Source organism: Panthera tigris, chromosome F3 (genome assembly GCF_018350195.1).
Source record: "Panthera tigris isolate Pti1 chromosome F3, P.tigris_Pti1_mat1.1, whole genome shotgun sequence".
In the NCBI taxonomy this organism is placed as follows: domain Eukaryota; kingdom Metazoa; phylum Chordata; class Mammalia; order Carnivora; family Felidae; genus Panthera; species Panthera tigris.
Window position 1 is genome coordinate 3,307,653 of NC_056678.1, and position 27,700 is coordinate 3,335,352.

Consider the following 27,700-nt stretch of genomic DNA (forward strand, 5'->3'; position numbering starts at 1 on the left):
GCCTGGATCCCCAGGTCCTCCCTCCTGGTGCCTGGCCCCCCCACCCCATTCCCATCCCCATCCCTGCACTTGACTGTGCTCTTCCGTGGTGCTCCTGTTGGGACCGGGGACTGGTAGGGAGGGAGGGGCTTAGCGTGTGTGCGGTGTGCCCCTGTGAGTGCATTGTGCGAGTGTGCACACGCATGTGTGCGCACGTGTGCATGAGTGCGGATATGTGGTGTGTGCCTGTGCGAGTGCGCGCGTGCATGTGCGTGCACACGTGCGTGTCTGGTGCGTGTGTGCGAGCACACGTGCATGTGCGTGCACATGGGTGTGCCAGTGTGTACGAGTGTGCACGTGCGCGTCTGGTGCGTGCATGTGTGTGCGTGCCTGGTGTGTGCACGTGTGCGCGAGTGGGTGGTGCGTGCGTGTGCGTGTCTGGTGCGTGCGTGTGCGCGTGTGTGTTGAGAGGGGGCTGGGGTCAGGCCTGGGGAAGCTTCCACAGCATCGGGCAGGGGGTCCCGAGGGTTGGGTTGAAATCGCGTGCCGGTGTCGGGGACCCGCCGGGAGGACCGAGGCCCCGGGTTGGGCTCTGTGCCGGGTCTCTCCGCGCCGCTCTTGAAAGTCTCCGCGTCCTGAAGCGTCCCGTCCCTGTTTTCACCGGGAGGACGGAGACGTCCCTGAGGCGTGGGGCCCAGGGGCCGTGGGCTGGGTCGCGCTCGGGCCCCCGCGGCCGCCCGACGGCCGCCCCCGCCCGACGGCCGCCCCCAGCAGCTCCCCGGGCCGTGCCCCTCCCGGGCGGGGTGAGGCCCGCAGACGCCCCGAGAGGGGGCCGGGCGCCGCGTGCTGACCCGCCTCCGGCCCGCAGGGAAGAAGGCCGTGCTGGGCTCCAGCCCCTTCCTGTCCGAGGCGAACGCGGAGCGCATCGTCCGCACGCTGTGCAAGGTGCGCGGGGCGGCGCTCAAGCTGGGCCAGATGCTGAGCATCCAGGGTGAGTGGGCCCTGCGGGGTGGGGGGGGGGGGGAGTGGAAGGAGGGGGCCCGGGGAGGGTGCGCGGCCTGGCCGGCGTCCCCACGTCCCCTCCGGAGCCTCCGTCTACAGCCTCGGGCCTGCGTGCCAGGCGGGAGCCGCCGCTCGGCCTCGGGCCCGTGCCCTGTGGCCTCCGAGCCCGGCTCCCGCTGCGTGCAGGGCAGAGCGGCGTCCCGGTCGCCTTCCCCGGGCGCAGCCGGGGCCCCTGAGGTGGCTGCCGTGCCGCCCTCCCCCCCCCCCCCCCCCCCCCCCCCTCGCCGGGCTCCTTCCCTGAGCGGCCGGCCCCCTGCTCTGCTCTCTCGGGTGCCTTCCAGACGACGCTTTCATCAACCCCCATCTGGCCAAGATCTTCGAGCGGGTGAGGCAGAGCGCGGACTTCATGCCGCTGAAGCAGATGATGGTGAGGCGGGCGGTGCCGGGGGCGCGGGCGGGGGGCGGGGGCGCCTGTCAGGGCAGGCTGCGCTCACGGCCCCTCCCCGCTTCTCTCCTCCCGCCAGAAGACCCTCAACGGTGACCTGGGCCCTGGCTGGCGGGACAAGCTGGAGTACTTTGAGGAGCGGCCCTTCGCGGCCGCGTCCATCGGGCAGGTGCACCTGGCTCGCATGAAGGGCGGCCGCGAGGTGGCCATGAAGATCCAGGTGGGCACCCGCGTGTGCGCCCGTGCCCGGGTGGGGGGCGGGGGGCTGCGGAGGGCACGGCCGGGGCCCTGCGGCGTCGGGGTCTCCGCTCGCTACGCATCCGCCCCCCCCCCCCCCCCGGGCGCCCCCTCTCTGGGAAGGGAAGGATTTGTGGAGGGACACCGGCCTCCCTGCAGGCTCGGTTGGGGGCGGGGGGAGTGGGGCGGGGAGGCGGGCGGTGGAGAACCAGGTCGTGATGGGACCCGGTGGTCCTGGCAGCATCTCGGGGTCTGAGCTGTCCCTCCGCCTGGGGCGGGGTCTGGGCGGGACTCGGCCGGGAAGCCAGCAGGCCGGCGGCCGCCCTGTCTGCCCGGGGACCCCTCTCTCCCCCCTCAGTACCCGGGCGTGGCCCAGAGCATCAACAGTGACGTCAACAACCTCATGGCCGTGCTGAACATGAGCAACATGCTTCCTGAAGGTCAGACTGGCCGTGGGTCAAGGGCAGGCGTTCAGGATGGGCTCTGGGGACCCAAGAGGAGCCCCCAGCCCGCGCTGACCCCCTCCTCCCTGCCCAGGCCTGTTCCCCGAGCACCTGATCGATGTGCTGAGGCGGGAGCTGGCCCTGGAGTGTGACTACCAGCGGGAGGCGGCCTGTGCCCGCAAGTTCAGGTGCAGCGGGAGGCCGGGGGGGCAGACAGAGGGGCTGATGGGTGATGGCTGTGGTCAGGGCCTGGGGTGAGGGGGTGAGACTCTGTGGCCGGGGTGTGACTCCCCCACCGCCCCCACCCCTGCAGGGAGCTGCTGAAGGACCACCCCTTCTTCTACGTGCCTGAGATCGTGGACGAGCTCTGTAGCCCCCACGTGCTGACCACGGAGCTGGTGTCCGGTTTCCCCCTGGACCAGGCGGAGGGGCTGAGCCAGGAGATCCGGAACGAGGTGTGTCCGGCCGGGCCTTGGGACAAAGGGGATGGGGGGGTGCTGCCGTGTCCCCATGCCTGGCACACCTGGAGTCAGGGGCCCTTGCGCAGCAGAGGGCGGGGCGGGTGGAGGATGGAGAAGGGGCCGCGGTGAGCCGGCCGCCCGCCCGCCCGCCCCCAGATCTGCTACAACATCCTGGTCCTGTGCCTGCGGGAGCTGTTCGAGTTCCACTTCATGCAGACGGACCCCAACTGGTCCAACTTCTTCTATGACCCTCAGCAGCACAAGGTGAGCCCCCCGGAGCTCCGCCGGGGAGGGGCCTCGGGGACCGGGGGGGGGGGGTCTTGGCCCCCTCTCCACCAGGGCGAACCTCCCCCGCTATCGCCCGCCCCCCAGGTGGCCCTTCTGGACTTTGGGGCAACTCGGGAATTTGACCGATCCTTCACTGACCTCTACATTCAGGTAGACGGGGCCGGGGGCGGGGCCTGGGGCAGGGCTGGGGGGCGGGGCCGGTCTTGGCCTAGGATGCTTGGAAGCTCCTAGGGGGTGGGGGACACCGACAGGGTCGGGTGACGGTGGGTGAGGACAAGGCCCGCTGGACTCACAGGCGGGGGACTTGGAAGGACGGTGAGGGGGACAAGGAGGGGGGGCGGGCAGTTGGGCGTCCCTGGCCCCGGGAACGCCTCCTCAGGAGCCGCTGTCGGTCCCTGGTGTGCGTCCCCCCAGATCATCAGGGCAGCCGCCGACAGGGACAGGGAGGCGGTGCTGAAGAAATCCATAGAGATGAAGTTCCTCACAGGCTACGAGGTCAAGGTCAGCCCCGCAGGGCCCGGAGGCCTGTGCGTGGGGAGGGGGGGCGGGACGCTCTTCCCTTTGAAGCCCAACCTCGACTTACAACCGGATGGAGGGGGAGGCGGCGGCGCCCTCTCCTCCGCCCTGCGCTCCTGGCCGGCCTGGCCCAGGCAGGATGGGCCCGCGTAGACCTGGAGCGGGGCCGGGGGAGCGCGGGCGGGCGGCACGGCGGCCCCTTCCTCTCCTGGCGCGTGGGGAGGTCGGGCGGCCGGGCACCGGCGCTGAGGGCGCGAGTGGCACACGTGTTGGGAGTTCGGGCCCGGTCACCACTCGCTCATCGCGTTAACCCGCCCCTGCCCGCCCCTTCAGAACGCTGTGTGGGATGCTCGGGGTGCCGAGCCGCTCACCGTTCCCCCCCCACCCCCCCCTTCCCCCCCCCCAGGCCATGGAGGACGCCCATCTGGACGCCATCCTGATCCTGGGGGAGGCCTTCGCCTCGGAGGGGCCCTTTGACTTCGGCACGCAGAGCACCACCGAGAAGATCCACAACCTGATCCCCATCATGCTGAAGCACCGCCTCGTCCCGCCCCCCGAGGAGACCTACTCCCTGCACAGGAAGATGGGGGGCTCCTTCCTCATCTGCTCCAAGCTCAAGGCCCGCTTCCCCTGCAAGGCCATGTTCGAGGAGGCCTACAGCAACTACCGCCGGCGGCAGGCTGAGCAGTAGCGGGGTGAGGCGGGGGGACTGGGGCGTCCACGCGGGCGGCTCCGGAGAGGCCGCCGCTTCTAGGCGGTTCTGACCGCTAAGAGGGCGCGGGGCCAGCCGCGCAGGACTGCCCGCGAGGCCCGGCCGCGCCGCCGGTCTGCGCGTGCGTGTGGAACCTCTGAAGCAGGTAAAGATAAGGCGGCCTTCTCTGCTTTTTTCCCTTTCGGACCCGGGGATGTTCCTGATGGAATGTTCGCCGGAAGGTGAGCGCGTTCCCTGGGAACCTCTGCCGCCGGAAATACCGAGAAGCCCCTGGATTTTTACTGACCGTGAAGCCTGAGGCTCGTGTGTGCGCTTCTAGAATGAGATTTGTGTTTTCTGCCCTTCCCTCCAGCCTGTGCTCTGAGCAGGCCCCGCCCGCTCTCTGGCTGGTCTGTATACTCCCGACGCGTGGAAGTTTCCGCAGAACTGACGCGGCCCGCGACGGGCGGGAGTGACCCCACCCTCGTCTCTGTGTGGGGAGTTGGTGTGGGGGCCCCCCCTCCCCCCTCCAGGCCCCAGGGCTTTTGTGGAGGAGACGGAGGTGCAGATGACGCCTGCTTAGAGCTGGGGGGTCGTTACAGGCTGTTGATTTTTGTACAATTCTTGTAATTGTCAGATTTGTTTCAATATTAAAAAGAACACCGAAACTCACCATCCCAGCACTGTGGTGTTCGTCCTTCCGCTGGGAGAGGGTCAGGGTCAGTGTCATGCCCCAGAAAGCTCTGTCTGCGTTCAGCGCGGGAAGAGAGGGGAGGCAGCCGGGTGTCCCCCTCACCCTGGCCACCCACGGAAGGGCCGCAGCTACTCCGGAGACGCCTACCGGCAGGGCCTGCGCGGCCTGGGTCTCCGGGCCTCTTACGGAAAGTTGGCCGAGCCTGGCTCCCACCTGCCGCACACCTGCCTCTGTGACGAGGCGGCCGTTACACCCACAACAGTCGGGACCGTCAACTGTGTGTGAAATGGCACGGGGGGTGGGGGGGTGGGGAGCGGGTCTCAGCCAGTTTCACTTTACCTTGTTAAGAGCTCCCGGCCTGGCCTGCGTGTCCCCCGATGTGCCCTTCGTCCTGATCCGGGGACAGGGGCAGAGGCACTAAATGCAGGAAGCAGACAGAAAACCAGCCACCACCGGTTGGTACAGTCAGACGTGACAGCCAGGGGGGAGCTGGCCACGCAGAGGGTCCTCAGCCTGGCAGCTGCACGCAGTGGGGCCGCCGAGGGTGCCTCGGGTGGGGCCTGGCCGGAGGAGATCGGACTGCTCCCCGGACCTAAGGAAGTCCTAGGTTCCGCGAATCCCGGGTCCTGCAGGGAGGGGATGGGGACGGGCCGGAGGCGGGACCCAGTAAGACGAGGAGTCAGTCACCTCTCCTCCGCTCCCCAGACGTTTCAGTCGGGGAGAACAGATGAAACAGTCAAGTCCAACAGTTCCCTGTTTTATTGCAATACATCAAATTCTGGTTAATATCGAGACCAACATAAAATATTGGCGAGGAGTCTTGTTACATTTTTGACTGTCCCACCTTCAGTATTTCTGTGCAAAAGAATCCACACCATTGTCTGGTAGCAGAGAATCTCTTAGAAACTTCCCTAAAACATTGAGGGCATAAAACCAAAGAAAATCAAGAGTGATCAGAGGCCAACGCAACAGCCTTTTTCCTTCCATACACACATTTGTCCGCATTATATTCTGAACAAAAAAATGATTACACCTAGGCCATGCAAAACTGTACAATATTACAATGAGAAAAAACCCTAAAAAATTTATAAAATAAATGATATTACACTATCAAATGAAAAGGCAGATTTTGTTTTCATGAAATCTCAAGGTCTGTTTTCGTCAATTGGCCCCATGAGCGACAGGGTTGCCCGCGTGTGGCAGTCGTCCTGGGGAGGAGGGCTGGCTCGGCCCACTGGCCCCGGCCGATGGCTGACACCCGCTCCCGCCGAACCGGCCCTCTTCCCCGGCGGGACCCTGCAGAGATCTGGACTCAAGCGACCGTTCGAGTCCCAACAAGGGAAGGGGCTTCAGGGGGAGCTCGATGAACCGCCGTGCAGCTTGCCTGCTGGGTCAGGGGCCCGGCCAGGGCCGCTGGGGGCGGAGGCGCCCGGCCTGTGCCCTGCCTGGCCGCTGAGCGCGCCCCTCCGTCCAGACACGGGTGGGGAGTTTCCAGGGCCCCACCCGGCCAGGGGGCCACGGTGTCTGTGACCAGAACGGCCCTGCTGTGCCCGGGGGCGGGTGTTCGGGACGCCGGCCCGCGCCTGCTCTGGCCCTTGAGTGATACCTGAGAGTCCGCGTGAAAGCAACCGGTCTCTTGCCGAAGTGCACGTGGCACTAACGACACAGACGTGACTCTAGCCACACAGGGGCCGAGCGGGGCCGAGCGCCAGCCAGGGAGTGACAGACTGTCGCCGCAAACAGGAATTTCGGATTCTCCCCAGAAGCCTGAGTACGAGGGCTGCGTGGGAAACTGAATGGACAGGCCCTTCCGGCCCGGGCTCCTGCCCTTCAAACTGCTCCCGGGACCGAGCACGCATCGCCCACGTACGTAGGGCTGTGGGAATCTTCCGTGATCAGGTGACGAAGAAGAGGAAGGCTTTTGTATTTGGCAAAAAGAAACAGCCACGTACGCGTATAGTTTTATATACCCAAAGCACGCACAATGAAATTCGTGAGAAGTCAAGGGTAGACAACGGGTGGGCCAGACAGACCTAGCACCGAATACCAACGCGGAGAGACCAGCCGCGAGCGCCTCTCCGACCCTGCCTTCCTACTGCGAAACGAGCTCCGGCCGCCCTACCGGTTCTTAAAAGGTCCCGCGGGAGGACAAATGACTTCGGACAGCGATGCCGCTGCCGCGGTCTCTGCTGCAGATCCCTTCGAATGAACAGCACGTGTCGTTTGCCCTGGGACCCGCCCCGGTCTTTCCAGGTCATGCCGAGAAGCTTCCGACGGCAACTGGCAACGGCTCTGTCCTTACGAGTGGGGTAAGCCCGGTGAAAGGATCGTTATCTCGGGGACCCCCCCCCCCCGCCCCCCATCACCCTCGGTGCTGCTCCCGCAAAGCCCTGCTGTCAGAATCTGTCACACCGGGGACCGCTCTGTAAGCCTGCTGTGGAGGAAACAAAAAGTGCTGGGGTGCAGTTCCCTGAGAGCCGGGCTGCGGGCCAAGCCTTAGGGGGCGCTCTGCTCTGTCTGCCCGCCATGACTCACGGCAGTGGGGTCCAGGCTTCGGGCAGGGGGGTACTTTGATCCTGAAAGCATCCTTTAAAAAATAAGCACCTACAGGCAACAAAAATTCACACGTGGTTGTCACAGCTATAAGCTAAAGGCTCAGCGTGGGGGTGCGGCGCGCGGGGAGGGGAAGGGCCAGGGGAAAGGGAGGGCCGGGAGGAGGGGAGGCGGCTGGCCTCCTCTCCCCCAAGTGCCGGGTTCACAGCGCCACCTGGTCTAGGGCAGGAAGCAAACTCAAGGTCTGATCCTCGACATCTGGACAGCAGGTAGCACTTCACACGACCACTCTACCCCCGAAGCAGAAAGATCTAGGAGCTTAGGACCGCGTAGTACTCGAGGCCCGCCCGCAGCCCCCCTGCCCACGCAAGCACCCTGCCGAACGCTTGACTACCAAACCCGTCATTTGTAAATCCTCTACCGCGACCCTTCTGCAACACAGTCCCCCCCGCCCCCAACCCCCGCCACTGGGAACCTCCTTCCCTCCGGAACCTCCCGGTGCCCTCTCAGGGTAGCATCGACCTGGAAACGGTCCCGGCTCCGCCGAGTGGGGTGCGCCCTGCGGAGACGGTGCTCACACCCCGCCACTCAGGTTCCCTGTTGGCTGATGTCTAGGGAGAGGATAAATCGCGTTTCTAGCTCCCAGAGGAATTTAAGATAAAAAGTGACATTTTGAGACCCACTCTCTTTACTTCCAGGAGATATTTTTATTTCTCTCTCCCTCCGCTCACATGTGCTTAACTGGCGAACTACGTCTCAAGAAGCAGGGCTGTGCCGGGTGTGCGTTTCACTGGCTCGCGGTGGCCGGAACGGCAGGTGCTCACCCGGGCGGAACCGGAGCCTGAGCCGCGCAGGGAGGGACGCGGGCCGGGCCAGGTGGCGGCTCACCGGCGTCCTGCCCGCGCCCGGGCCACGCGTTTCCGTCTCCCGCCCGGTGTGGGGAAGGATATTTGGTTAAGGCTGTTCAAGTCCTTGCATCTGAGGTTTTTTATTTGGTAACGACACCCTTCCTGGGGCTTCTCTGCGGAGCGCGAGCCCCCCTCCGCCCAGGGGGTAGCGCGGGAGCTGGGGTAGCCCAGGAGAAAAGCACTTCTCTGAACCTTGTTAGGGACCCTCAGAAGCCGTGACATTCCTCGCGTCCTCTCAACGGAAGGGCTCAGGACGTGACAAGACGGCATTTCTACACTCATCTGCAGAAGATACCAAACACGGTAAAAAAGGACAAGCGTGGCTGGAATCCTGCTGCCGGAAAAGGACAGGTCTTGGAAGGAGATTAGCCTTTCGACGCTGCTGCTGAAGAACCTTCCGGGGTTAGGTCTGTGCCCGCGCCGGGCCGCAGCCCAGAGCGCGGAGACCAAGTTCCGGAAGGTTTTCCTGAAGCCCCCGTGGGACTGCGGCCCCGGCCGGTGTGAGGGCCGGCCAGGGTTGGGAGGGGGGTGCTCTGACTCCTCAAGCCTGTGAGCGTCTACACTCAAGGCCTTCCTACCCTCTAAAGTACTGAGCTGGAAAACAGACAAGAAACAACACATTTCTTTAAATTAAATGATCTCTCTCTTATATACGTATCCATCTTTTGTTGAATACAAGATGCTTCTTTTTACTATGTACATTCAGTATTTAACCTCTACATTTGTGTACGTATTTAAACTCTGTAACGTAGTAAAATATGCACTGCTTTAGTGAGTACGGATTTACCAGCGGCGATCGGGTCGACATCCGCTGTGGGCTCCGGGCGGCCGCTCGGGACGGTGCGACTCCCCGAGGACACCAGTCCGCCTGAAGTCCTCACCGCGCCGTCCGTGGGATCCGTCTACTCAAGCTACCTTTGGGGGGGGGGGCACTATTATGGAAAGCGACTCTAAGTGTACGAAACGGAATCGATATTCATCGAAGCTGCGCAGTGGAAGTCTGCCTTTATGGTCGTTGCCGTCGGGGCGCGGGGGCGTGGGGGCATGGGCTGAGTGGGGGCGCGGGGGGCTGCAGGTGCGTCGTCCGCGTTCCAGAACCCCCGCCCTGCTCCCGCTGCGCGGCCCGGGCCTCCCGGGCAGGGGCTGGGGGGCGGGGGCGGGGGAGCGGAGACCGGGCCGCTCCGGCGTCCACTCTGAGCGCCGAGGCCGCTCACGGGTCCCAGCTCCCGCGGTCCGTGCTCTCCAGGGAGAGGCTCTTGGTCTTGCGGGGCGACGCGGGGCTGGGCGGGCTGCTCAGGTTGGAGCTGTTGGAGGCCGTGGAATGCCTCGGAGAATCCGAGTCCTGGAGGCCCGAGAAGACGGCGGTGAGAAGCGACGGCACCGGGGGGGCTTTGGCTCCCCGCGGCCACCCCGCGGCCACCCCGCGCAAGGAACCTGGTGGGCCTGGTCTCCGTCAGTGACAGAGCCCCTTCTCGGAGCCGTATCACAGGCACAGGACCTCTCTGTGGCCAGTCCTCTCCGGGGCCTTTCTCGTGCCAAAGCTAGCAGGACGTCCCAGCAAAACTGCAGTTTGCGGCCCCAGGGACTGGCCTGGCTCGGCCCCGCCCCACTCCCCGTCCCGGGTCCCTCTCAAGTCTTTGTTTTTAAAAACAGGCTTTAAGCCCAGCGTGGGGCCCGGTGCGGGGCTCGAACTCGCCACCCGGAGGTCAAGACCCGAGCTGAGATCACGTGCCGGAGGCCTAACCCACTGAGCTGCCCAGGTGCCCCAAGTGCCCGGGTCTCTCGGACCCAGGATTGCCACCAGCTGCTACCCGCCCCGCACTCACCTCTCCGTCAAAGTCCCTGACCGGGGCGTCGCTTCCCTGGTCCATGCCTCCGGAAGACAGGGAGCCCTCCGACGGGGAGGGCATGGGCGGCCACTTGGCATTGTAGCTCCCTCCAGAGAATTCTCTCTTTAGCGCACTGCCGTTCTGTGCGGATGACCCTACAAGACATCACTCGGGTGAAACTTCACTTATGGACAAGTGTGCCGACTGGGGAGACACTGGCCACCCCTGCCCTGGGGCCACCTGGTGAGGGGGCGGTGGTCAAGGCCACGCCTCCGCACTGTCACCTCACTGCTGGGGAATCGGCATAAAAGCAAAGGAACACAGGAGAAGCATTCTCTTCCCCGGGGAGAAAAGCCTGGACACAAGAAGGAAGGGGGTGTCTTTAAATCTCGCTCCCCTGTGGTCTTAGAGCTGAGGCGCCTCCAGGAGGCGGGAAAGGATGATCCCCCTGGAAAGACGGGGGTGTTGTTGGTGCCTAAAGTTCTCAACGCTTCTCAGTATTCTTTAGTTTTGGCGCAGAAACATGTCCGTTGGTCCAAGACGACCGTGCCGAGGTTTCCGCACTGTTGTTGGCGTAACAAATCCCAGTTTAGTTTTTCACACGAAGATTTTGGGAACAGGGTCAGAGACGACCGCGTCAAGCACGTGTACCTCACGGCCACCAAAGCCAGAAGTCCTCGGTGGCGGAACAGGAACCCGCCTGCTGACGCCCGTCCTCGCGGCCCCGGTGACGACCTCCTGCAAGGGCTACTACCGCTGAGCGCGCACCGAGCGACACGTCCTGGGGCTGAAGATGCCGGCGCCTGGGCCCCACCGCACACCAGATACGGCAGCGGGCGAAGCCTCTCGTGAGGGTTCCGGGACGCACGCCAGCTGGGAACCACAGACTCGTCCTTCCGCCCCGGGGACGTGCGCCAGCGCCCGGACGTGTGCAGTGGCGGCTCCCACAAGACACACACCGATCGCCACTGTTTCTCCGGAGACCAGGGACGCACGCCTTACTTTTCGGACGTGGCTCTCCTGGGCCCTTCGGTCACCTCACTGGGGCCCCACGCCTGCCCCAGGGCCACAGGAAGTGCATGGCATGTTACTTTTCTGAAATGTTGTTATTCTGAAAAGAAGGTCCAAAGTGCCAGAAGCTTCCGTTGCTCTGCTTATTAACTGTGTGACCTTGGAGCGCCCGGGGGCTCAGTCAGTTGAGCGTCTGACTCTTGATTTTGGCTCAGGTCACGATGGCAGGGTCGTAGGATCGAGTCCCAACTCAGGCTCCGCACTGAGTGCGAGGTCTGCTTAAGATTCTCTCCCTCTCGGGGCGCCTGGGTGGCGCAGTCGGTTAAGCGTCCGACTTCAGCCAGGTCACGATCTCACGGTCCGTGAGTTCGAGCCCCGCGTCGGGCTCTGGGCTGATGGCTCAGAGCCTGGAGCCTGTTTCGGATTCTGTGTCTCCCTCTCTCTCTGTCCCTCCCCCGTTCATGCTCTGTCTCTCTCTGTCCCAAAAATAAAATAAACGTTGAAAAAAAAAAAAAAAAAAAAGATTCTCTCCCTCTCTGTCCCTCCCCTGCTTGTGCGCCCATCCTCCCTCCCTCCCTCCCTCTCTCGATATAAAAAAGTTGTGTGACCTCAAGCGAGTTACTTTACCTTTCTGAGTCTCGGTTTTCATTTGCAAATAGTAACTTCTACCTCAGAGGATTTTTGTGGGAACGAGCGAGCGCTCAGGGCGCGGAGACGCGGTGCAAACGGGCGCAGGCGCAGCGGGGCCCACACCCCTGTCTACCTGGCTCCTTCCTTCCGTTCTAGCGATCGGTTAGGGAGCGGAAGCAACCGATGCCCCCTCAGTGACTTACACTATTTTGAAGAACAAACTCTGGGAAAGTGCTTTTCAAAGAAACGTTACGCTCAGCCACTCCCATCTGAGAACATGCAAGCAGGGCCGTTTGGGTTGACCAGCAACAGGGGCCCGGGGACAGTCCGAGGACCGGGGTCCCGGCTGGCTGAGACCACATGACCGGGGGGTCGGGCAGTGAGGTGTCTGTCTCGGGTGACCTCAGGAGAGTCGAGGCTCCCCAGTGACCCGGTCGCCGACAGGCCTTTCTGCGGGGGGCGGGGGGGGGGGGCTGGGGTGGAGCCACGGTGGTTGACACCTCTGTGTCGTGAAGCCACCCGGAGTCTGGCTGGCTGTGGAGACGGACAGCGTGGTCCTCCGTCACTTCTCATTTCTCTCTTGGCTGCCTGCCCTTCTGGAAACTTCTCCCATGAGCTGGACTCTTCTTAAAACCAGTGAGAGGCACTCGACACGGCAGACGCCCCCCGGGGCTTCCTGGACAAGGACCCCAAGGAGGCCACGCCCGACTGGTGCCCCGTGGGCTGGTCCGCACGCTGTCGGCGGGGACAGAGGCCCCTCCCGCAGCGCCCCTGAGGCGGCGGCCGGCAGGGCTCCCGGCGTCTGCACCTCCCAGGTGCCATCTCTAGCTGCCCATTCCACAGGAGCCCGGGAGCGACGGTCTCCTAAGGCCGATGGAAACACACAGGGTGGCGAACCTGATCGGAGCCACCCGGAGGCTGACGACAGAGCTCATTTTACACAACTACGTTTATCCACGTATTTCCGGTGCGACCAGCCACGGATCGGGCGGTATAAATGCTGATCTATCTGTGGGTGCCGCCCCGATCTTGCTGGGAATGTAACACGTTATACCATCGATTCCTTTCCAAAATGTAAACGTGCTGAAAAGAATCTGGATTCTGAAAGCAGAAACAACTTCTGGTTCCCAGGGTCTGGAGAAGGATCACGGACTAAAATACCAACGTTGTGACGCCGTTCGCATGTCAAATCTTGGTGATTCACAGCTGGTTGTCAGGGAAATTCGCTACCTCACCTCCACTGGTAACAAGACAGTAACGTGGTCGTCACCCTTCCACCTGGCCGGAGTGTTCACGGTGGTCAGGGCCACACATGGGCCCGTGAGTGTCTCAGGACACAGGGACAAAGGGGGGAAAGCCCCACCCGAGGGTCCCCTCCCCAGCTGGGTCTGAGTGCTGCACGGGGACCAGGGCCGGCGAGTCCCCTTGGAGAGGACGTTATAGAAAGGCTGACGCCTCCATCTGCCTCTGTGGCCACCTGCTCTGGGTGAGGACACAGGCCCGCGTGGTGAGGGACGTGGGCCTCCGGCCACTCAGGGGGCCACAGCTGCCCAGGGGCCCCGCACCGGGCCCTCGGAAAGGAGAAAACCCACGATCCTTGCTTCAATCCTCGCACGGTCAGGGCCCCAAGGCCGCAGCCGCCCACGGCGGGAGCTGGAGAACGAGGGGACCTTCCGCCCGCCGCGGCGACTGCCACCCATGTAGCTACCGTTCCAGCAGGTGAGGCCACAGACACGTGTCCCAAGTGAAGCCGAACCCAGTGCGATCCGCCTCCCCTCTGCCCTCCACCACGCCAGCCACCCGTGCTACTTCTGGGAAAGCGACAGACAAGCAGACCACTTGTGACCCAGGAACTCGCGAAGGTCCCCGCGAATTCGGTGGGACATGTCATGGTCACAGGCGGTCACACGGCGCCTCTGTGCACCGTGCACGTTTCCAAGGAGGCGGCACTCAGCACCCCTGCACCTGACATGCCGCCCCGACCCCCACCGAACTCTGGGTTCCCACGGAAGCGCCGGGAAGGACACACGGCAGCTCAGGGCAGAGAGAGGCTGACGATGAAGACAGTGCCACCTGGAAGCAGGTCACAGAGGACGGTGCCCCCGCGCCGTTCGCCGGATGCATGACGAGCGTCGGCCTGCTTCTGTGATGCTGCTCTTTGAGACAGACCCAGGTCTCCTTTCTAATGTGTTGCCAGCCCCTCTGGAACCTGGGCACCCCTGTGGCTCTCCCCCCTCACCTTCCACAACCAAGTCCCCGAACGGTCTCCTCCTCTCCCCTGTGAGCCACAGGCAGCGCCGAGAGCCCCCCAAGATCGTGCCTGCACCCCTGCCTGTGGCCCTGCCTGCTCCCTCTGGCAGGTGGACGGACCTTCTTAAGAATGTAAACTAGGTAAAAAAAAAAAAAAAAAAAAAAGAATGTAAACTAGGTAAAGGTCCTTGGTTTCTAGTAAGACAACGTCCTAGCTTGCTCTGCAAGTCCCTGATCTGACCTTGCCTACCTCCCGTGCTTCAGTTTTTGGGTCACTCTCCGACCGCCAACAGGTGGCCACCCTGGCCTTCTCTCAGTCAAACAGGACTCGGATGCGGCCCCACCCCTAGGGAAGGCCGTGACCTTGGGCTCCCCCTGGTCACTCTCTGAGGGGGGTCCTGTTCACTTCCTTCGGAGCACCCGTCACCGCAACTGGTACTGTTATGTGTCTGCCGGTCTCCCGGATGCACTGTGGGCTCACAAAGGACCCCATGATCGTTCTCCTAACAGGTGCCCCTGTGCTAACGAGACCCACCCAGCGGGCCTGAGGCAGGGGTGCGTGCACCGTGGGAGAGGGAAGAGCAGGGGGGGGCCCGGGGCTTCCCGGGCAGCACTTACTTGCTGACAGGCCGCTGCTGGCGCTCATGGAGCGACCGGGTTCAGGGCGGGATTTGGTGATAGACGGAATACTGACCGAGCCACTGAACACGGTCCGACTCTCCTGAGGCCGAGGGTTCTGAAAACAAAACAGAAAGAAAAATTCTTCAGCTGGAGAGAGAGTGATTTTCTGCGGAGACGTCTAATTTTCACTCTAACTGTAACAAATAAACGATCTTGACCTGGGGTGACACAGAACAAGGACCCGATTCTATGATCCCTCCTGCCCACAGAAGTACTAACCCCTAATGGAAGCCGACCTCCCCCCAATCGAGGGTAAGTGCTCGTCCTTGTACTTATGGAAACGGTTATCGGCAAATAAGAATTCTTTTTGTTGTGAGAACAGTAAGTAGAAGTTACATGGTTAGAAGTGACAGTGCGGTGCAGAATTATATGGACATTTGCAGACGCCCGAAACGGAGGTTTTGCTACGTCGGCGACTTTGATTGGCGGGACTGCACTAGCTGAATGGAGCGAGCCCACGCGGAGCCAGGTCACTCAAGGGTACATTTTTCTCAAGTAAGTGCTTTCCCGCGTGGTAGGGGACGGGCACATCCCCACGCCCCGGCGTGCTGACAGAGCGGGGCCAGGAGTCACGGACAGCACGCCTGAAACCATCGCAGCCGGGGCGAAGTGCTCTGACTCGGGGACACCGGTTTACAAGGTTCTCCATCAACTTATGGAATGATTTTGGTGTCCCAGGTATTAAAGTGGGCCAACGGGTGCTCTGAAAAGTCATACGCGGCCAGAGAGGAGGCGTGAGGGGCGGGCCGTCTGAACTCGGCCGAGCACCGAGAGCCCTTGGCCGCCTCGAGGGACCCGGACGTTTGAGAACTGGAGAGGTGTCGGGGCTGACACCTGAGGGAAGGTTAACGTCACAACCACTGACGCCGGGCGCAAGTCTCAGCAATCGGGCGACACGCTGATGTGGCGTGAGGAGCTTCGAGTCACGGAGCCACACACGCTGGAAGTCGGTCGGCTGGCCGGCCCCAGACTCAACCGCCGCCATTTTGGTTCGCGTACCCAATCTGCAAAGTCCATTTAATTCTTAGTGTGTTATCTGTTCGAAGCAAACGCTTTACCTTTTTTTCTCTAAGAAAATAAAACCCAGCGGAAGCAGGGCCAGCGTTTTAACATTCGCGCACACAGAAGCAAACCTCTAGACGCCAGTGACGTGCACACGAGGCAGCAAAGGAAGGACCGAGAGGTGGGAGAATCAGTTTCAACCTTTACGTGTTTACTGCTTCTGCTAGAAACCTCAAGATACTTTGGGGCCGTCCTTTCCTACGGAACAGGCCTAGCCTGGAATCAGTGGCAAAAATCAAGCCTGGAAAACATACCGGTTGTGCAGTCACACCAAATGTTGAAGTCACAAAAGACTGACACACGGAAGACACGTTTTGTGAGAAAAAAAATACAATCCCACAAAAAAAGCTTATCGTTCAGTCATTTCAAGTTCACTTTCATTCTAGGACGGAGACCTAAGCTACTGGTCTTTTTTCATGTGCAAATACTCTTTGGATTAGGGAAGACTTTCACCGACAACAGTGTTTCTACTTGCGGAGGACTGACCTAAACAACGGTTCTGTCATCTTTCGTACGAAAAATTCTTGGCCCGTCAGTTTGTGCAACATTCTTCTGGAATCCACTCCCTGCGGACTGCTGACAAGCAACCCAAGGCTGATGTTTTTTAATCACAGTTCATCTTCTAGTTTGTCAAATAAGGTATTTACATGACATTATAGCTTAATGACAGTGACATTTCAAACATTATAATTCAGAGTAACTGTACAATGCAAACAAAAATACAGAAAGAAACTTCTCACCCTACGGTTTTCTATGCAAATAAAAAATGGATGTGACTGTTTCTCTGAGTCAGAGGGCACTGTGGGACAAGGGTTTGCATGACAGAACCCGAATATCGTATTTGTAAAATTAACTTGAGAAAACATTACTGTGAAGTTAGCACAAGCGTGTATTTCTTTCTTTCTTTTTTTTTTTTAAGCGTGTATTTCTTGATGGAAGGTATGGAAAAGCTGTGCTAACGGCCACCGGCTAGAGAGATGCCAGGCGGCATCCAAGGGGCCGGATCCAAGGGGCCGCCAGCAGGGGCCGCACTCCTTTCAGATAGATGCTGCACACTTTGTGTTTTTTTTCTTTGATTTAGCTGTCGTACCTTGGATCTTGGTTGGAATTAAAGGTGTATCAGTATCTAAAAGCCTAGTAAGATCACCTTCTTTTTGGAATTTTTACCGTTACTCGTTCATACTATTATAATTTTTACTTGGGACATTTTTAAGCTTTTTCAAAACGGGGTTTATTGTAGATAAGAGGCCTGTGGCTTGGTCCTACCACAGACCTTAATTAACCTCACTAAATCGAAAGAATTTTCTCTGAATTGAACCAGATTTAGGGTAATGTGCTATAAAAAAAATTCAGAAGTTGTGGGACTCCTTTTTTAGTTTAACAGAATAAAGACCCACACGGGGACTATTTCTAATGATGGCATCTGTAAAGGGACATCATGATGGGAACATCTATTAAACATAAACCCCAAAAAACCCCTCCAATACTGTTTAAAGAATAAAAGTGAAATCCTCCCCAGGCTTCATGCTTCTCCTCAAAAGAAGAAACAAAATAGAACTGGAGGAGGAGGAGGAGGAGGAGGGGGAGGGGGAGGGGGAGGGGGAGAGGTCTGGCAGGAGAGAAGCAGGAAGAACATTCACAAAAGGAAGCGCCCTCCGCGGGTTACTTATCAAGCTGGGAACAGGAGGTCCGCACACGGTTAGTGGTAGTTAACACCTGACTCGGCCGTCCATACCCTCAGAGTCATAAAGCTGGGTGTACCGGGGGCAGAGCGTAGAGACGGGGAATACTCAGGGTTTATGGAATCAGGAGAGAGAAATTTTTCAGCGGAATTAACAGTCATGTGATAGATGTGCTCAAAGTTGATCGGAGAGGAGATGAGGCCGGAGTGAAGCGAGGGCGGATAAGGGAGGCCTGGCTATCAAAACAACAGGAAGAAGAAAAAAAGTAACACGGTAATGAAAACGGATTCACTGGTTCCACGTGACATTTCAGACAGCACGCATGCGGAAGGCACGACATCGACATCGCTCACGTCAGAACTGAGTCCTTAAGGAAATACTCTCAGGCCTTAGAAAGTTACACTTTGTAATCCTCCTGCCAGTTCCCGGAACGTTCACCTTGTACAATTATTCTCCTTTATTACCGGCAGCAAGTGCACCGAAACCGGACTTTCAGAGTTCAGTTCAGTGTTTTCTTATGTGATAGAATCAAAACCTGGCAAAAACACGCCATCAGTAAGGACAGAAAGAGCGAGAAATGGCTCAAGGTGAGTGAACCCACAGGCAGCCTCTCATCAGAACCGCTAGCCTGTTTTCTTTAGAAACCTAACACCATTCCCTGGAATTTACAGACTTGCACGTGTGTTTGCTTTCCCCGGTCTTGTTTCGGTGACCCTCATTAGCGGTGGTGACTCCCAGAAGCCCAAACCTGGCTCCACTTAGACACCCAAAAAGTCAGGTTCGTTTTTAACAAGGGAAAAATCCCGTCCATGTCTGGGCCGGCATATTAATAAAAACATAAAATACTGTAATAGCAAAGATAGAGAAAAAGCTTTTCTAACCGAAGGTGCTAGCATATCCGGTTGAATGGCTTCTGAGTGATGGCGGGACCGGTCACTCGGCACCCGGTCACTCGGCACCCGGCCACTTTCTCTGAGGCCATGTGGTCCAGGGGCCGGTGGGCGGACAGACCACTGCGGGGAGAAGGCCCCCGAACCGGGATGAACTTGCTTTGTTAAACAAAATCTGACAGATTATGGAGACTTAAAAAAGAGCTCCTCTATGAGACATTGTTTTAAATTTAGAGACGTGAGTGAACCAGCACTTTCTAAAGTTATTTCCAAAAAGGAAAAAAAAAAACCCTATTGATGTAAATGTAATAACTACTCAATAGAGCTCTTGGGGGTCACTGAACCAGAAGAAAGGTCATGTGCCAAAAATAAATCTTCCGGAGGTAGAATATTATTCTTGTGTTCACCGGGAGAAATCCCTGCCCTTTACTGGCGGCACCCCACGATGACGGAAGGAAATGACAAGGAGCAGCCCGTATTTCTAAGTCATCTGTGCCGCTTCTCCTCTCGGCGCGCTAGATGTGCGTAAAGGGCTCACATCCGATTCAGGAGAGAAAAGACTCCCTCCTCCTGACACTCTCTTTCACATTCAGGAGGCAAACAACCCTATATCGGTATCAATTTTGGTACAAAGGAAACAGAACTAAGTTTCTAAAGATCTCCAATAAACTCTCTAAGCTCGTAAGTATTTCCCAGGAAAGCAGTACTGATATGAGAAGTGAAAACAGAAAAATGTCCAGGGTGCACGCTGCTCTTGGCTCGGATGGCAGGTGGCTTTGGTGCCCGAAGTTCTTGCACGGTAACGGTTGATGAATTTAATTCATCTTAAGTTTTGGAAATAGTTCATTAAATACAGATAATTCCATCTCAGTGGAAAGGACATAAAACCTGAGAACATATTAAAATATCACGAGCTTTTCAACAAGCATTTATGTGTATACACGGGTACACGTATCATCGTTAATTTTTTTCAGACCTGCACACTACTGCGTTCTTTCCCAATGTCTACCCCCAGACAAACCCAGGTCTGGGGGACAGTGTATTAAAACTACTGGCTGGGTGATGAAATGGACGTTTACAACAGCCCCAGCTTGTATGTCCCTGGCTAGTAAAAGAAAGTCAGGTGGAAATAAAATAAGGCTAAGACACAGGTTTCAAAAATTTGCACCAACTTTTCGTCCAGGAAACACAAGGTGCTTACATGGCAAGAAAGGAACGGAACACACATTAAAAACTGGACCGCACTGTAGGACAAAGAGGCACCTGTGTCCGTGACAAAAAGAGCCCATGAGGCAGTCACGGGTTAACACAATCAGTGACGACAAACGCTAAAATGAAGAGGTCTGATGGGAATACGTGACCAGCACAGAAGGCCACGCGTCATGGAGTCAGGTGCGGGGAAGAATCTCCCGGAAATGCTATCGGAACTGGTTTTGCTCAGTCATTACCACCAGCCCCTATTTCGAACAAAAAAATGAAGAGAGATTTCTTTTACTTGAAGTGCTGAGGGGGTAATGGGAGATGATGCGCTGACAGAGAGTTCTTAGAGTGTTTGAAATCTGCTATTTCGATTCCGTGTGCTTATTCGGGGGGTGTGATGGCCAAGTCCTCCTGTGTAGGAAGGCCTGAAAAACTTCTAGAACATCAGCAAACTGGTTTTTCACCTGATGGAGGAAGGCTACGAAGCAGAGGAATATTTTGGGAACTTTGTGAACCCCTGAAACTCCTTCACCTTAAGGAATGCTTGATGGCACATTAAACTAGATCACCTAGCATTTTTTCCTGTCGGTGATAAGATATTCGTGTCTCCTGTCACAGCAGAGCTGGCAACGTGGCGAGAGGACAGACTCCCTCAGAGAGAGCCTGGGTCCAGACTCACAGTCTGAACGCCACCACCAGTGATCAGAAGGGCCGTATGAAGTTTTAATAGTTTGCTCAGGTACCGTGATACCAAAATGCTAAGTATGCACAGAGCCTGGAAAATTCCTAATTCCACTAGTATTCTTAATTTCAACATAATAGGTCCAAGAATCCAATCTTCACGTGACAAACCAGTCTGCCTATGTTGTACTTTTGTGTGGAAGACGGGCCAGGCAACACGTGTGTAATCGGGGAAAGGAAAGAGATCTGGTTGCCCAACCAGGCAACAGGTGTGACCGTTAACGACCGGGCCGACGGGGTTCTGTGCAGGTGGGAAAGGCCGAATATCTGTACGGAACTGCCGAAGCTGAGTGAAACGTCAGCATTTGGTGAGCGAGCTCCGGATCCCGGTGCAGATCCTCTCCCGACCCGGCAGTGTGCTCCACCAGCAACTGGATGCGGGGCGAGTTTACAGGGTGTGCAGCTAAGAACCGGATCTGTCTGGTTCTCCACAGATGCCCAGCCGCTGAGTTTTTCTCCCGCGCGTCGTGTGCACAGAGCGCTATGGGGACACAGCCTCTCATAGTCACGTTTGCGTATCCCGTTAAGCCTACGTACGCGTGCGGGCACGCACGCGTCCGCGTCTTCTCCCCCTCTGCCCCACTGGTAACCCCGCTCCCGTCTGCCCTCCCATTTCTCTTACCATGGGCAGGTCTTTTAGGATCTGTATCCCATCTCCTGGGCCCATGTGTGCTATGTGGTTAAAATTAGTTGGGTTAGAAATTAATTTATTTCTCATTTCTGGATCTCGCAGCATCTCTCTGTAAGATAAAACACCCGTTTAGACACTTTTTCTGGGCTCGATCTCATTAACTTTAGAAAACAATGAGGCATCCTTTATTTGTTCACAAAAATAAAACTGTGAAATCAAGTTTAGCCAGGACAGAATTAACAATAAGATACACTCAATTGAAACTTAGAAGCTTTTCTTTTAAACACAAGATCTTATGCTTTTTGGTGGGAAAATAGAGAGGGTTCTCTCAGTACTCACATGCCAAAGCTCTATTTTACAGACAGTCCTGGCCATTTTCTGCAGGCCTTTTAAAATCACTGATAACACTTTAGAGATGTTTTTACCCGTAACTGGAAATATTACCAGCCCACTGGCTGTTTACTCTCGAAGAGAATGGTTAATCTGAAGTTCTCAGGCCTGTGCCCATGTGCTACATGCAGCTAGGATCTGTTTTACGTTGAGCAAAGGCTCACATTCTAAAAACCGCAAGTATTTCACGCACACGGAGAAACGAGCGCAAACGTGCTTCAATCCAGCGCGTACATTTGGAGAGTGTTAATCAAAATCACACCGAGAAGCACGCTCGTCACTGTGGTGTGTGACACCACAGAGGGATGACAGATTTTCAGAGACCCCATCTTCCTTCCAAATCACTAACGCTCCGTCACCCACCAGCCCCGCAGAGGCCCCCCGCGGCCCCGACGACGGGCACGACCCCGCTCGCCCCCCTACCTCCTCTGCTGCAACCTCTCGTCCTCTGGGACCCGGAAGGAGTAGCGTCGCTTATTGTTAATATTTCTAACCATCTGCTTCCGACTGTTATCTGATGTTTCGGGAACCACCAGCTCATCCCCTTCTGTTAAAAGAAGACAAAGACCGGTGGCGTTCTTTGAAGCGCTAAAATGCTTTTTATCCGTTAATCTCCGAGACAGCACAAACAGGAATCAGTTGTCCAACGTACGCAATTTGCATTTTTAAATGATGATACGGTAAGTAATAATTCAAACGGGACACATGTACACAGGGATACGCCAAGATGAAACCTAGCTTACAAAGTATATTTTCACTTCCTATCTGATTACAAACATACAGTGGCACAATTCTAGCAGAAGAAAAGGAAAATGCAGTTGCCTGGGGGTCCTGTCGCCTTGTGCCCTCCCCACCCCCCCATCTCTCTATCCTGTCTTCTCTCACCTTCCAGGTACTGGTTCCAATGGCTTAGGGTGTTAAAAAAAACTCCTCCCATTACGCTACACAATCATCAGGCATAAATGGTAAAGTATTCACGTAAATGATCGTTAAAATTCTTTTTACATAATAAAACATTTCCTTTTGTAAGATCCAGTCTGCTAGATGTGGGTAAGGACAAAAACCTGGGCTCCCACCAGCTTCCTTTATTAAAGGCAAGACTCTGTTGCTGTTTCTACCCCTCTGATCTTGGTGGGGCGAGGATCCTTAATCGTATGCACCTGGCATCCGGTTTCAGCGTTCATAACCTAGAAGTAAACGACCGTCCGCCAAGGGCTCCCCGGACATGCTGAAATTTGTGAACACACTCTAGGAATAAGAGAGACAGCTGTGTTCACACAACACGAGGGACGCCATTCTCTAAGGAACAGGAGAAAAGCCAACCTGGAGACTTTTTAACACCCACAAAGCCCAAGTGAGGGAAAGGCAAACAAAGGCCGGGGATCAGCAGAAAAGCAGTATTCTTCTCACACCCTGATAGTGCAGCTTCATCAGCTTGCTTTCCTAACGACTTGTGAAACACGATTTTGGAACGTGAGAATCGTGCGGCCGGGATGGGTCTGGGTCCCGGTGGCAGCGGGGGACGTGGGACAGCCGGAAGGAGGACTGCAGCAACACTGAGCCCTGAGAGAGGAAGGCCAGAGGCAGCCAGAGAAAAGGCGAGGGCCCCTCCCTCCCCTTCCCAAGGACAAGACACCTGTACTGAAATCCTGCCAGGCTTTCCCTCTCCAAGCCCGCCCCGCGTCCAGCCTAGGGCAGGAGGAGGAGTGGAAAGATGCGGAAACACGAGTGGAAAGAGGCTTTATCCTACAGACGTGGACTGGGAAACGGACACGTTCTGTGATCATCACGGCCACACACGGTAAGAACAGGTGCAGCCGATCCTACGTGAATGTTGTGACTTCCTCTAAGAAACAGACACAAATAAAGTACAGGCCCTGGAGGTGGAGAGGCTTCAGCTCAAGTGCAGAAGCTTCGTGGAGAAGCCATCGCTGAGTGGCGATCATTTCTAAAATCCGAATCTCTTTTCTCCCGTCGCGGGGGAATGTCCCCAGGCAGGACCTCTGCTACAACCACCAGTCTGTCAGCCAAGGGCCCTCCAGGGCCGAGCGACCTCCACGTGACTGTGGACACCGCCCACGCCCTCTGGCTCCCATGCCCCCTCTGGACTCTGGCGGCCCTGCCCGTGCGGCCACGGGCACTCGCCAAGTTCTAGGCCCCGGGTGCCCTGGCAGATGATGTACTCCTGAAGTCCCCAGTCAGAGTTCTGCATGAGTTTTCACAATTGCAGTGCCATAGACTTGGGTTAGGTTTTACAGCATTACTAGTACAGCAAATGCTGCTTTCAGGCATACTTTCTGCACTTAATTCAGGACTCCCCAGAGAAATCAGGTACGTCAGCAACAAGTATTTTGTGTACATAGCTAGATTAGACAGAACGACTTTCTATCCAGACGTTTAACTGAATATATTGAGACCATGATAGTAGCCAAGGTCACAGACTTCGGAGTAAGAGGAACCTGGGTTTAAATGTGGCCTCTGCCACTTATTATCTCCGGGCAGTCAGCTCAGAGAGAGTATTTCCTTTGAAGCTATCGTATTAACGTTATATTTTCTTACCTGCCATCTTATTTTTGAAATATATTAATCTAATTGTCTCCAACCCTAAAAGGTTTAATGATCCTTCACTGTTTAAGGGTCGAACCTAAGATAAGAATAAAAAAATAAAATTAGCATTTCAGTAAAACCCTCAAGTGGAACCATAAAACTTTAGGCCTATTTGTAAAGCACACCCTATTAAGACCTTCCATTTATCCATCCCCTTCAGAATATAACGCTCTCAGAAAATCAACATTAATTCTGATGGGGAAGGCATATAAAATGATGTAATTTTAACAAAAAGTTATAATGACAACATTCTAAAGAAAGAATATTCTGGGGGAAACAGTAGAAATACATTTAAATCTTTTTAAAAAATTTTTAATGTTTATTTTTGAGAGAGAGAGAGACACACACACACACACACACACACACACACACACACATGCACACGCACACACACACACAGAACTCGAAGCAGGCTCCAGGCTCTGAGCTGCCAGCACAGAGCCCCAAGCGGGGCTCGAACTCACAAACCAGAAGACCATGACCTGAGTTGCAGTCGGACGCTCAACTGACTGAGCCACCCAGGCACCCCTAAATACATTTAAATCTTAAATTTGACTTTTTAAAGCCATTAGTGACTAATTATACTAAGAAGATATTAACACAGCTACTTTATGAACCTGAAGTGGGACTAAATGTCCACATATGATGGGGATGAAACTGTATCACCGGGGAGGGGGGGCTGTCACTAAGTGGTGACAGAGCACCTGCTCATGTATGTGGCACAGAGAAACGGAGTCCCCACCTCACACCACACACACACACACACACACACACACACACACACACACACACACCCCAACTCCACAGGTTCATGACATTAATGTAATAGGCACACCTTTCAAACGTTTGGAATAAAATACAGATCATGTCTTTATGACCTTGAGTTACGAAAGAGTTTCTTAACAGAAAAAACATGATGACATTAAAATTTAGAACAGTAAGTTTTTAGCAAAATAATATAATTCATCATTATTTTATTAAAATATATGCTTGGCAAAATGCACCATAAAACTGGGTCACAAATAGAAAAGATTTACCCCATCTCTTTCCCAGTATTTACAATATATAAAAAATTTCAATAAATTAATAAGGAAGAACAAACAGAAAAATGAGCGAAAAGCATGAGTAGGTATTTCACAGAATTTAAGAACGAATAAACATACAAAAGATTCTCAACAACACAGTTAATTGGGGATGTGCAAATTAATGCTTCAGTGAGACAGCATGTTGTAACCATTTATAAAGGTTATAAAACTATGAATCCTGAGAATGGCAAGGCCAGGGAAGATGTGGGTGAGGAGGCACTCCGGTTACTGCTGGGGGGAGGATGAGCTGGTACAATTACTCTGGAAAAGAATCTGACACTATCTTGTAAAGCTGAACCCCTGTGTTCCCCGTGCCCCATCAATCCCACTCCTGGACACGTGACTTAGAGAAACACAGGCATCGGTGTTCACAGTAGCAAAACCTGGAAAATAATTCATGTGTCTGCCAATCAGACGATGGAGGAATGAACTGATCTAGTCACTCAAAAGAGTATTTTATAGCGGTGAAAAATGATGCACTATTTACAGCACACGTAATCACACAGACAGACCCTGGAATATGCATGAAGGAAGGAAGGCAGAGAACACACAGTGTAACATTTTCACAAAGCTCAAAGGCAGACAGAACTGAACAATACAAAACCAAACAAGTGTTTAGGAATATTTAAATATGCCAAAAAAAAAAAAATCTGTATTTTAAGAAAAGCAAAGGGATGATACAGGCAACATTCAGGATAGTGATTTCCTCTGGAGAGGGGCTGGGGGGTGGGATGAGGGACGGGTACGCAGGTAGAGGCAGGGATGTTGGTAATATTCTGGCCCTGAGTGAGCTGTTAATAATTATCATGCTTCACAAAGCTCCTATTCTTTCATATATACTATACGATTTACGTGATAAAATGGAAAATAAATGTAATTAGCCCCCAAATGCAAACCAGAGGGCCATATTTTGGGTGCTTTCCCTGAAGTGGGAGTATTTCCAAGAGTTTTCACGGCTGATGTCCTTAGGCATTGGGGCGGACCTTGAAATCTGACCTTGGCTACTTTCTCGTCCCCCCCCATAAACCCTGCCCCCAGCGGACGATATAAGCTACGCACGTCTACGTGAAACTTACTCCTCACCCACACAGAACAGTTGTTGCATGCTTGTAAAAATTCTCTGTTGTCACAGGGAAAATCATGTTTTATGAGGAGCATAAACACCTTTATTTTTTTAACGATGAGATATTTGCACACATTTGGGCTCTCAGTTTAGTCACTTTTCCAGCCTGTGGGGTCTGTCTCACAGGATTACCACCTGCACGCCACAATGTGAACGACAGCCACAAGCAAGAATGACAGGTCCCCCCCCCCCCATCCTGAAGCACGTGTGAGGTGGAGGGTACGCTCCAGTCTCTCGTTACCAGGATGCTCTCATGATGACGCAGCGAAACACGGTGACACTGAATGTGATAAAAATACTATGGTGTTGAGCTACTCATAAAATTAACCAGCTTAACTTCTGCTTCTACTTTTTTTCTCTTAGCAGAATCCCAAATTACCAACTGCCAGAAAGCGCTCGAGTAGCGAAAAGGAGCTAACTGGTCTCATCAGTGGTTCACTCCACTCATTAGTCTGCTAGCCCATTTTTGGCGTTAAATTACCTTTTTGAGTGGGAGAGTCTGAATCCATTCCATGGAGTTCACATCGAAGATGTCAACTGCGTTTTCACTGTACACGGAGAGATACGGTGCATTGTAGCCTGCGAGAAGGGAAGGAGGGACAGTGGCTAATTACTTCTCTCTTGCTCTCGCTCGCTCTCTCTCTGAGCGAGAGCGAGCACAAATGCACGTGCATGCAAGCCTGGAAGGGCAGCGAGAGAGGGAGAGAATCTTCAGCAGGCTCTGTGCTCAGGGCAGACTCTCATGAGGGGCTCGATCTCACGACTCTGAGATCACGATCTGAGCTGACGCTAAGAGCGGGATGCTTCACCCACTGAGCTACCCAGGCGCCCCGCACTTCTCTATCTAACTCTTCAACACAAAACATTCTGAAAGGTCTATGCTACATAACTGTGGAACGGAATCCCACCCAAATCCTACTGTGGTCATGCAGTAGCCGCATCCAATCATTTGGGAACAGGATACAAATCATAAACGAACAGTGGAGACGCTACGGGTCGGATGAGACGGCAGCTACAGGACATGAGGATTCATTCGGCTTATGCCGAGGGCGAAACGCTCCCTTGTCCAATGCTAGTTCTATAAAGGGACGTCCTCACGTCACGTTTTAAGTACCTGATTCCTAAACCAGTTAAGCTACTGACAGCGAAACAGCATTGACAGTGACACGAGCAGAGGGATGAGATGATCTACCTAAGATGGGGTCACGAATCGAATTACCGCCCACGCTACCCATACGACCCGGATACTCTCACTCTGACTCCGCACGGAAGTAATACTTTGCCTCGTTACCCGACTAGGTTACGAGACAGCCTTTATTCTGCATACGACACCACAGGTACAAGTACATAGTGTAGAAGAAACAAGACTTTTAAGAATAGATAGGGCTGGGTGGGTAGGATTCGAAGGATTTTTTTCTTTTTTTTTTCTAGATTCTCTCACTCTTCTGTAACAAGCACAAGAGCCTCCTAACTCTTCTCCCACTGAACCTCTAGGCTTGACAGTCTCTGTCCACCATCCCTCCTCACGGGGGCCAGTGGAAGAGGTTTCACGCCTCCTGACCCCAGTGCTCCCCCCACCCCGTGTTCTGAGATCCACCCTGTCTGGCCTCCGCGGGGATCTCGCTCTATTTCCTGGATTCGCCGCACACTCGAGCTTTCCCCGGTTCCCTG

General features: G+C 55.6%; 2 protein-coding genes across 4 annotated transcripts in view; one reads left to right on the forward strand and one right to left on the reverse strand.

Moving 5' to 3' along the window:
* The window catches only part of COQ8A (coenzyme Q8A), a 41,192-nt gene extending 36,454 nt beyond the window's left edge, over positions 1–4,738 (forward strand). Inside the window, exons 6-15 of the mRNA XM_042976134.1 lie at positions 848–970; positions 1,323–1,408; positions 1,506–1,646; positions 2,022–2,103; positions 2,201–2,294; positions 2,420–2,561; positions 2,724–2,831; positions 2,940–3,005; positions 3,270–3,356; positions 3,778–4,738. Coding sequence (XP_042832068.1) covers positions 848–970; positions 1,323–1,408; positions 1,506–1,646; positions 2,022–2,103; positions 2,201–2,294; positions 2,420–2,561; positions 2,724–2,831; positions 2,940–3,005; positions 3,270–3,356; positions 3,778–4,062 — 1,214 coding nt within the window. The 3' untranslated portion in view covers positions 4,063–4,738. The remainder of the gene's footprint in view (positions 1–847; positions 971–1,322; positions 1,409–1,505; positions 1,647–2,021; positions 2,104–2,200; positions 2,295–2,419; positions 2,562–2,723; positions 2,832–2,939; positions 3,006–3,269; positions 3,357–3,777) is intronic.
* Positions 4,739–8,878: 4,140 nt separating this feature from the next.
* Positions 8,879–27,700, reverse strand: part of CDC42BPA (CDC42 binding protein kinase alpha) — a 318,266-nt gene continuing 299,444 nt past the window's right edge. For 2 of the 3 annotated variants that reach the window (XM_042976799.1, XM_042976798.1), the window contains 7 exons: positions 26,511–26,608; positions 23,774–23,858; positions 21,638–21,761; positions 20,816–20,933; positions 14,556–14,673; positions 10,044–10,201; positions 8,879–9,559 (listed from right to left, as the gene is read on the reverse strand). In XM_042976799.1, the coding sequence (XP_042832733.1) occupies positions 9,428–9,559; positions 10,044–10,201; positions 14,556–14,673; positions 20,816–20,933; positions 21,638–21,761; positions 23,774–23,858; positions 26,511–26,608 (833 nt within the window). In that variant the 3' untranslated portion in view covers positions 8,879–9,427. Of the gene's footprint in view, positions 9,560–10,043; positions 10,202–14,555; positions 14,674–17,415; positions 17,599–20,815; positions 20,934–21,637; positions 21,762–23,773; positions 23,859–26,510; positions 26,609–27,700 lie in introns of all 3 variants that reach the window. The other variant, XM_042976800.1, reaches the window with a different exon arrangement.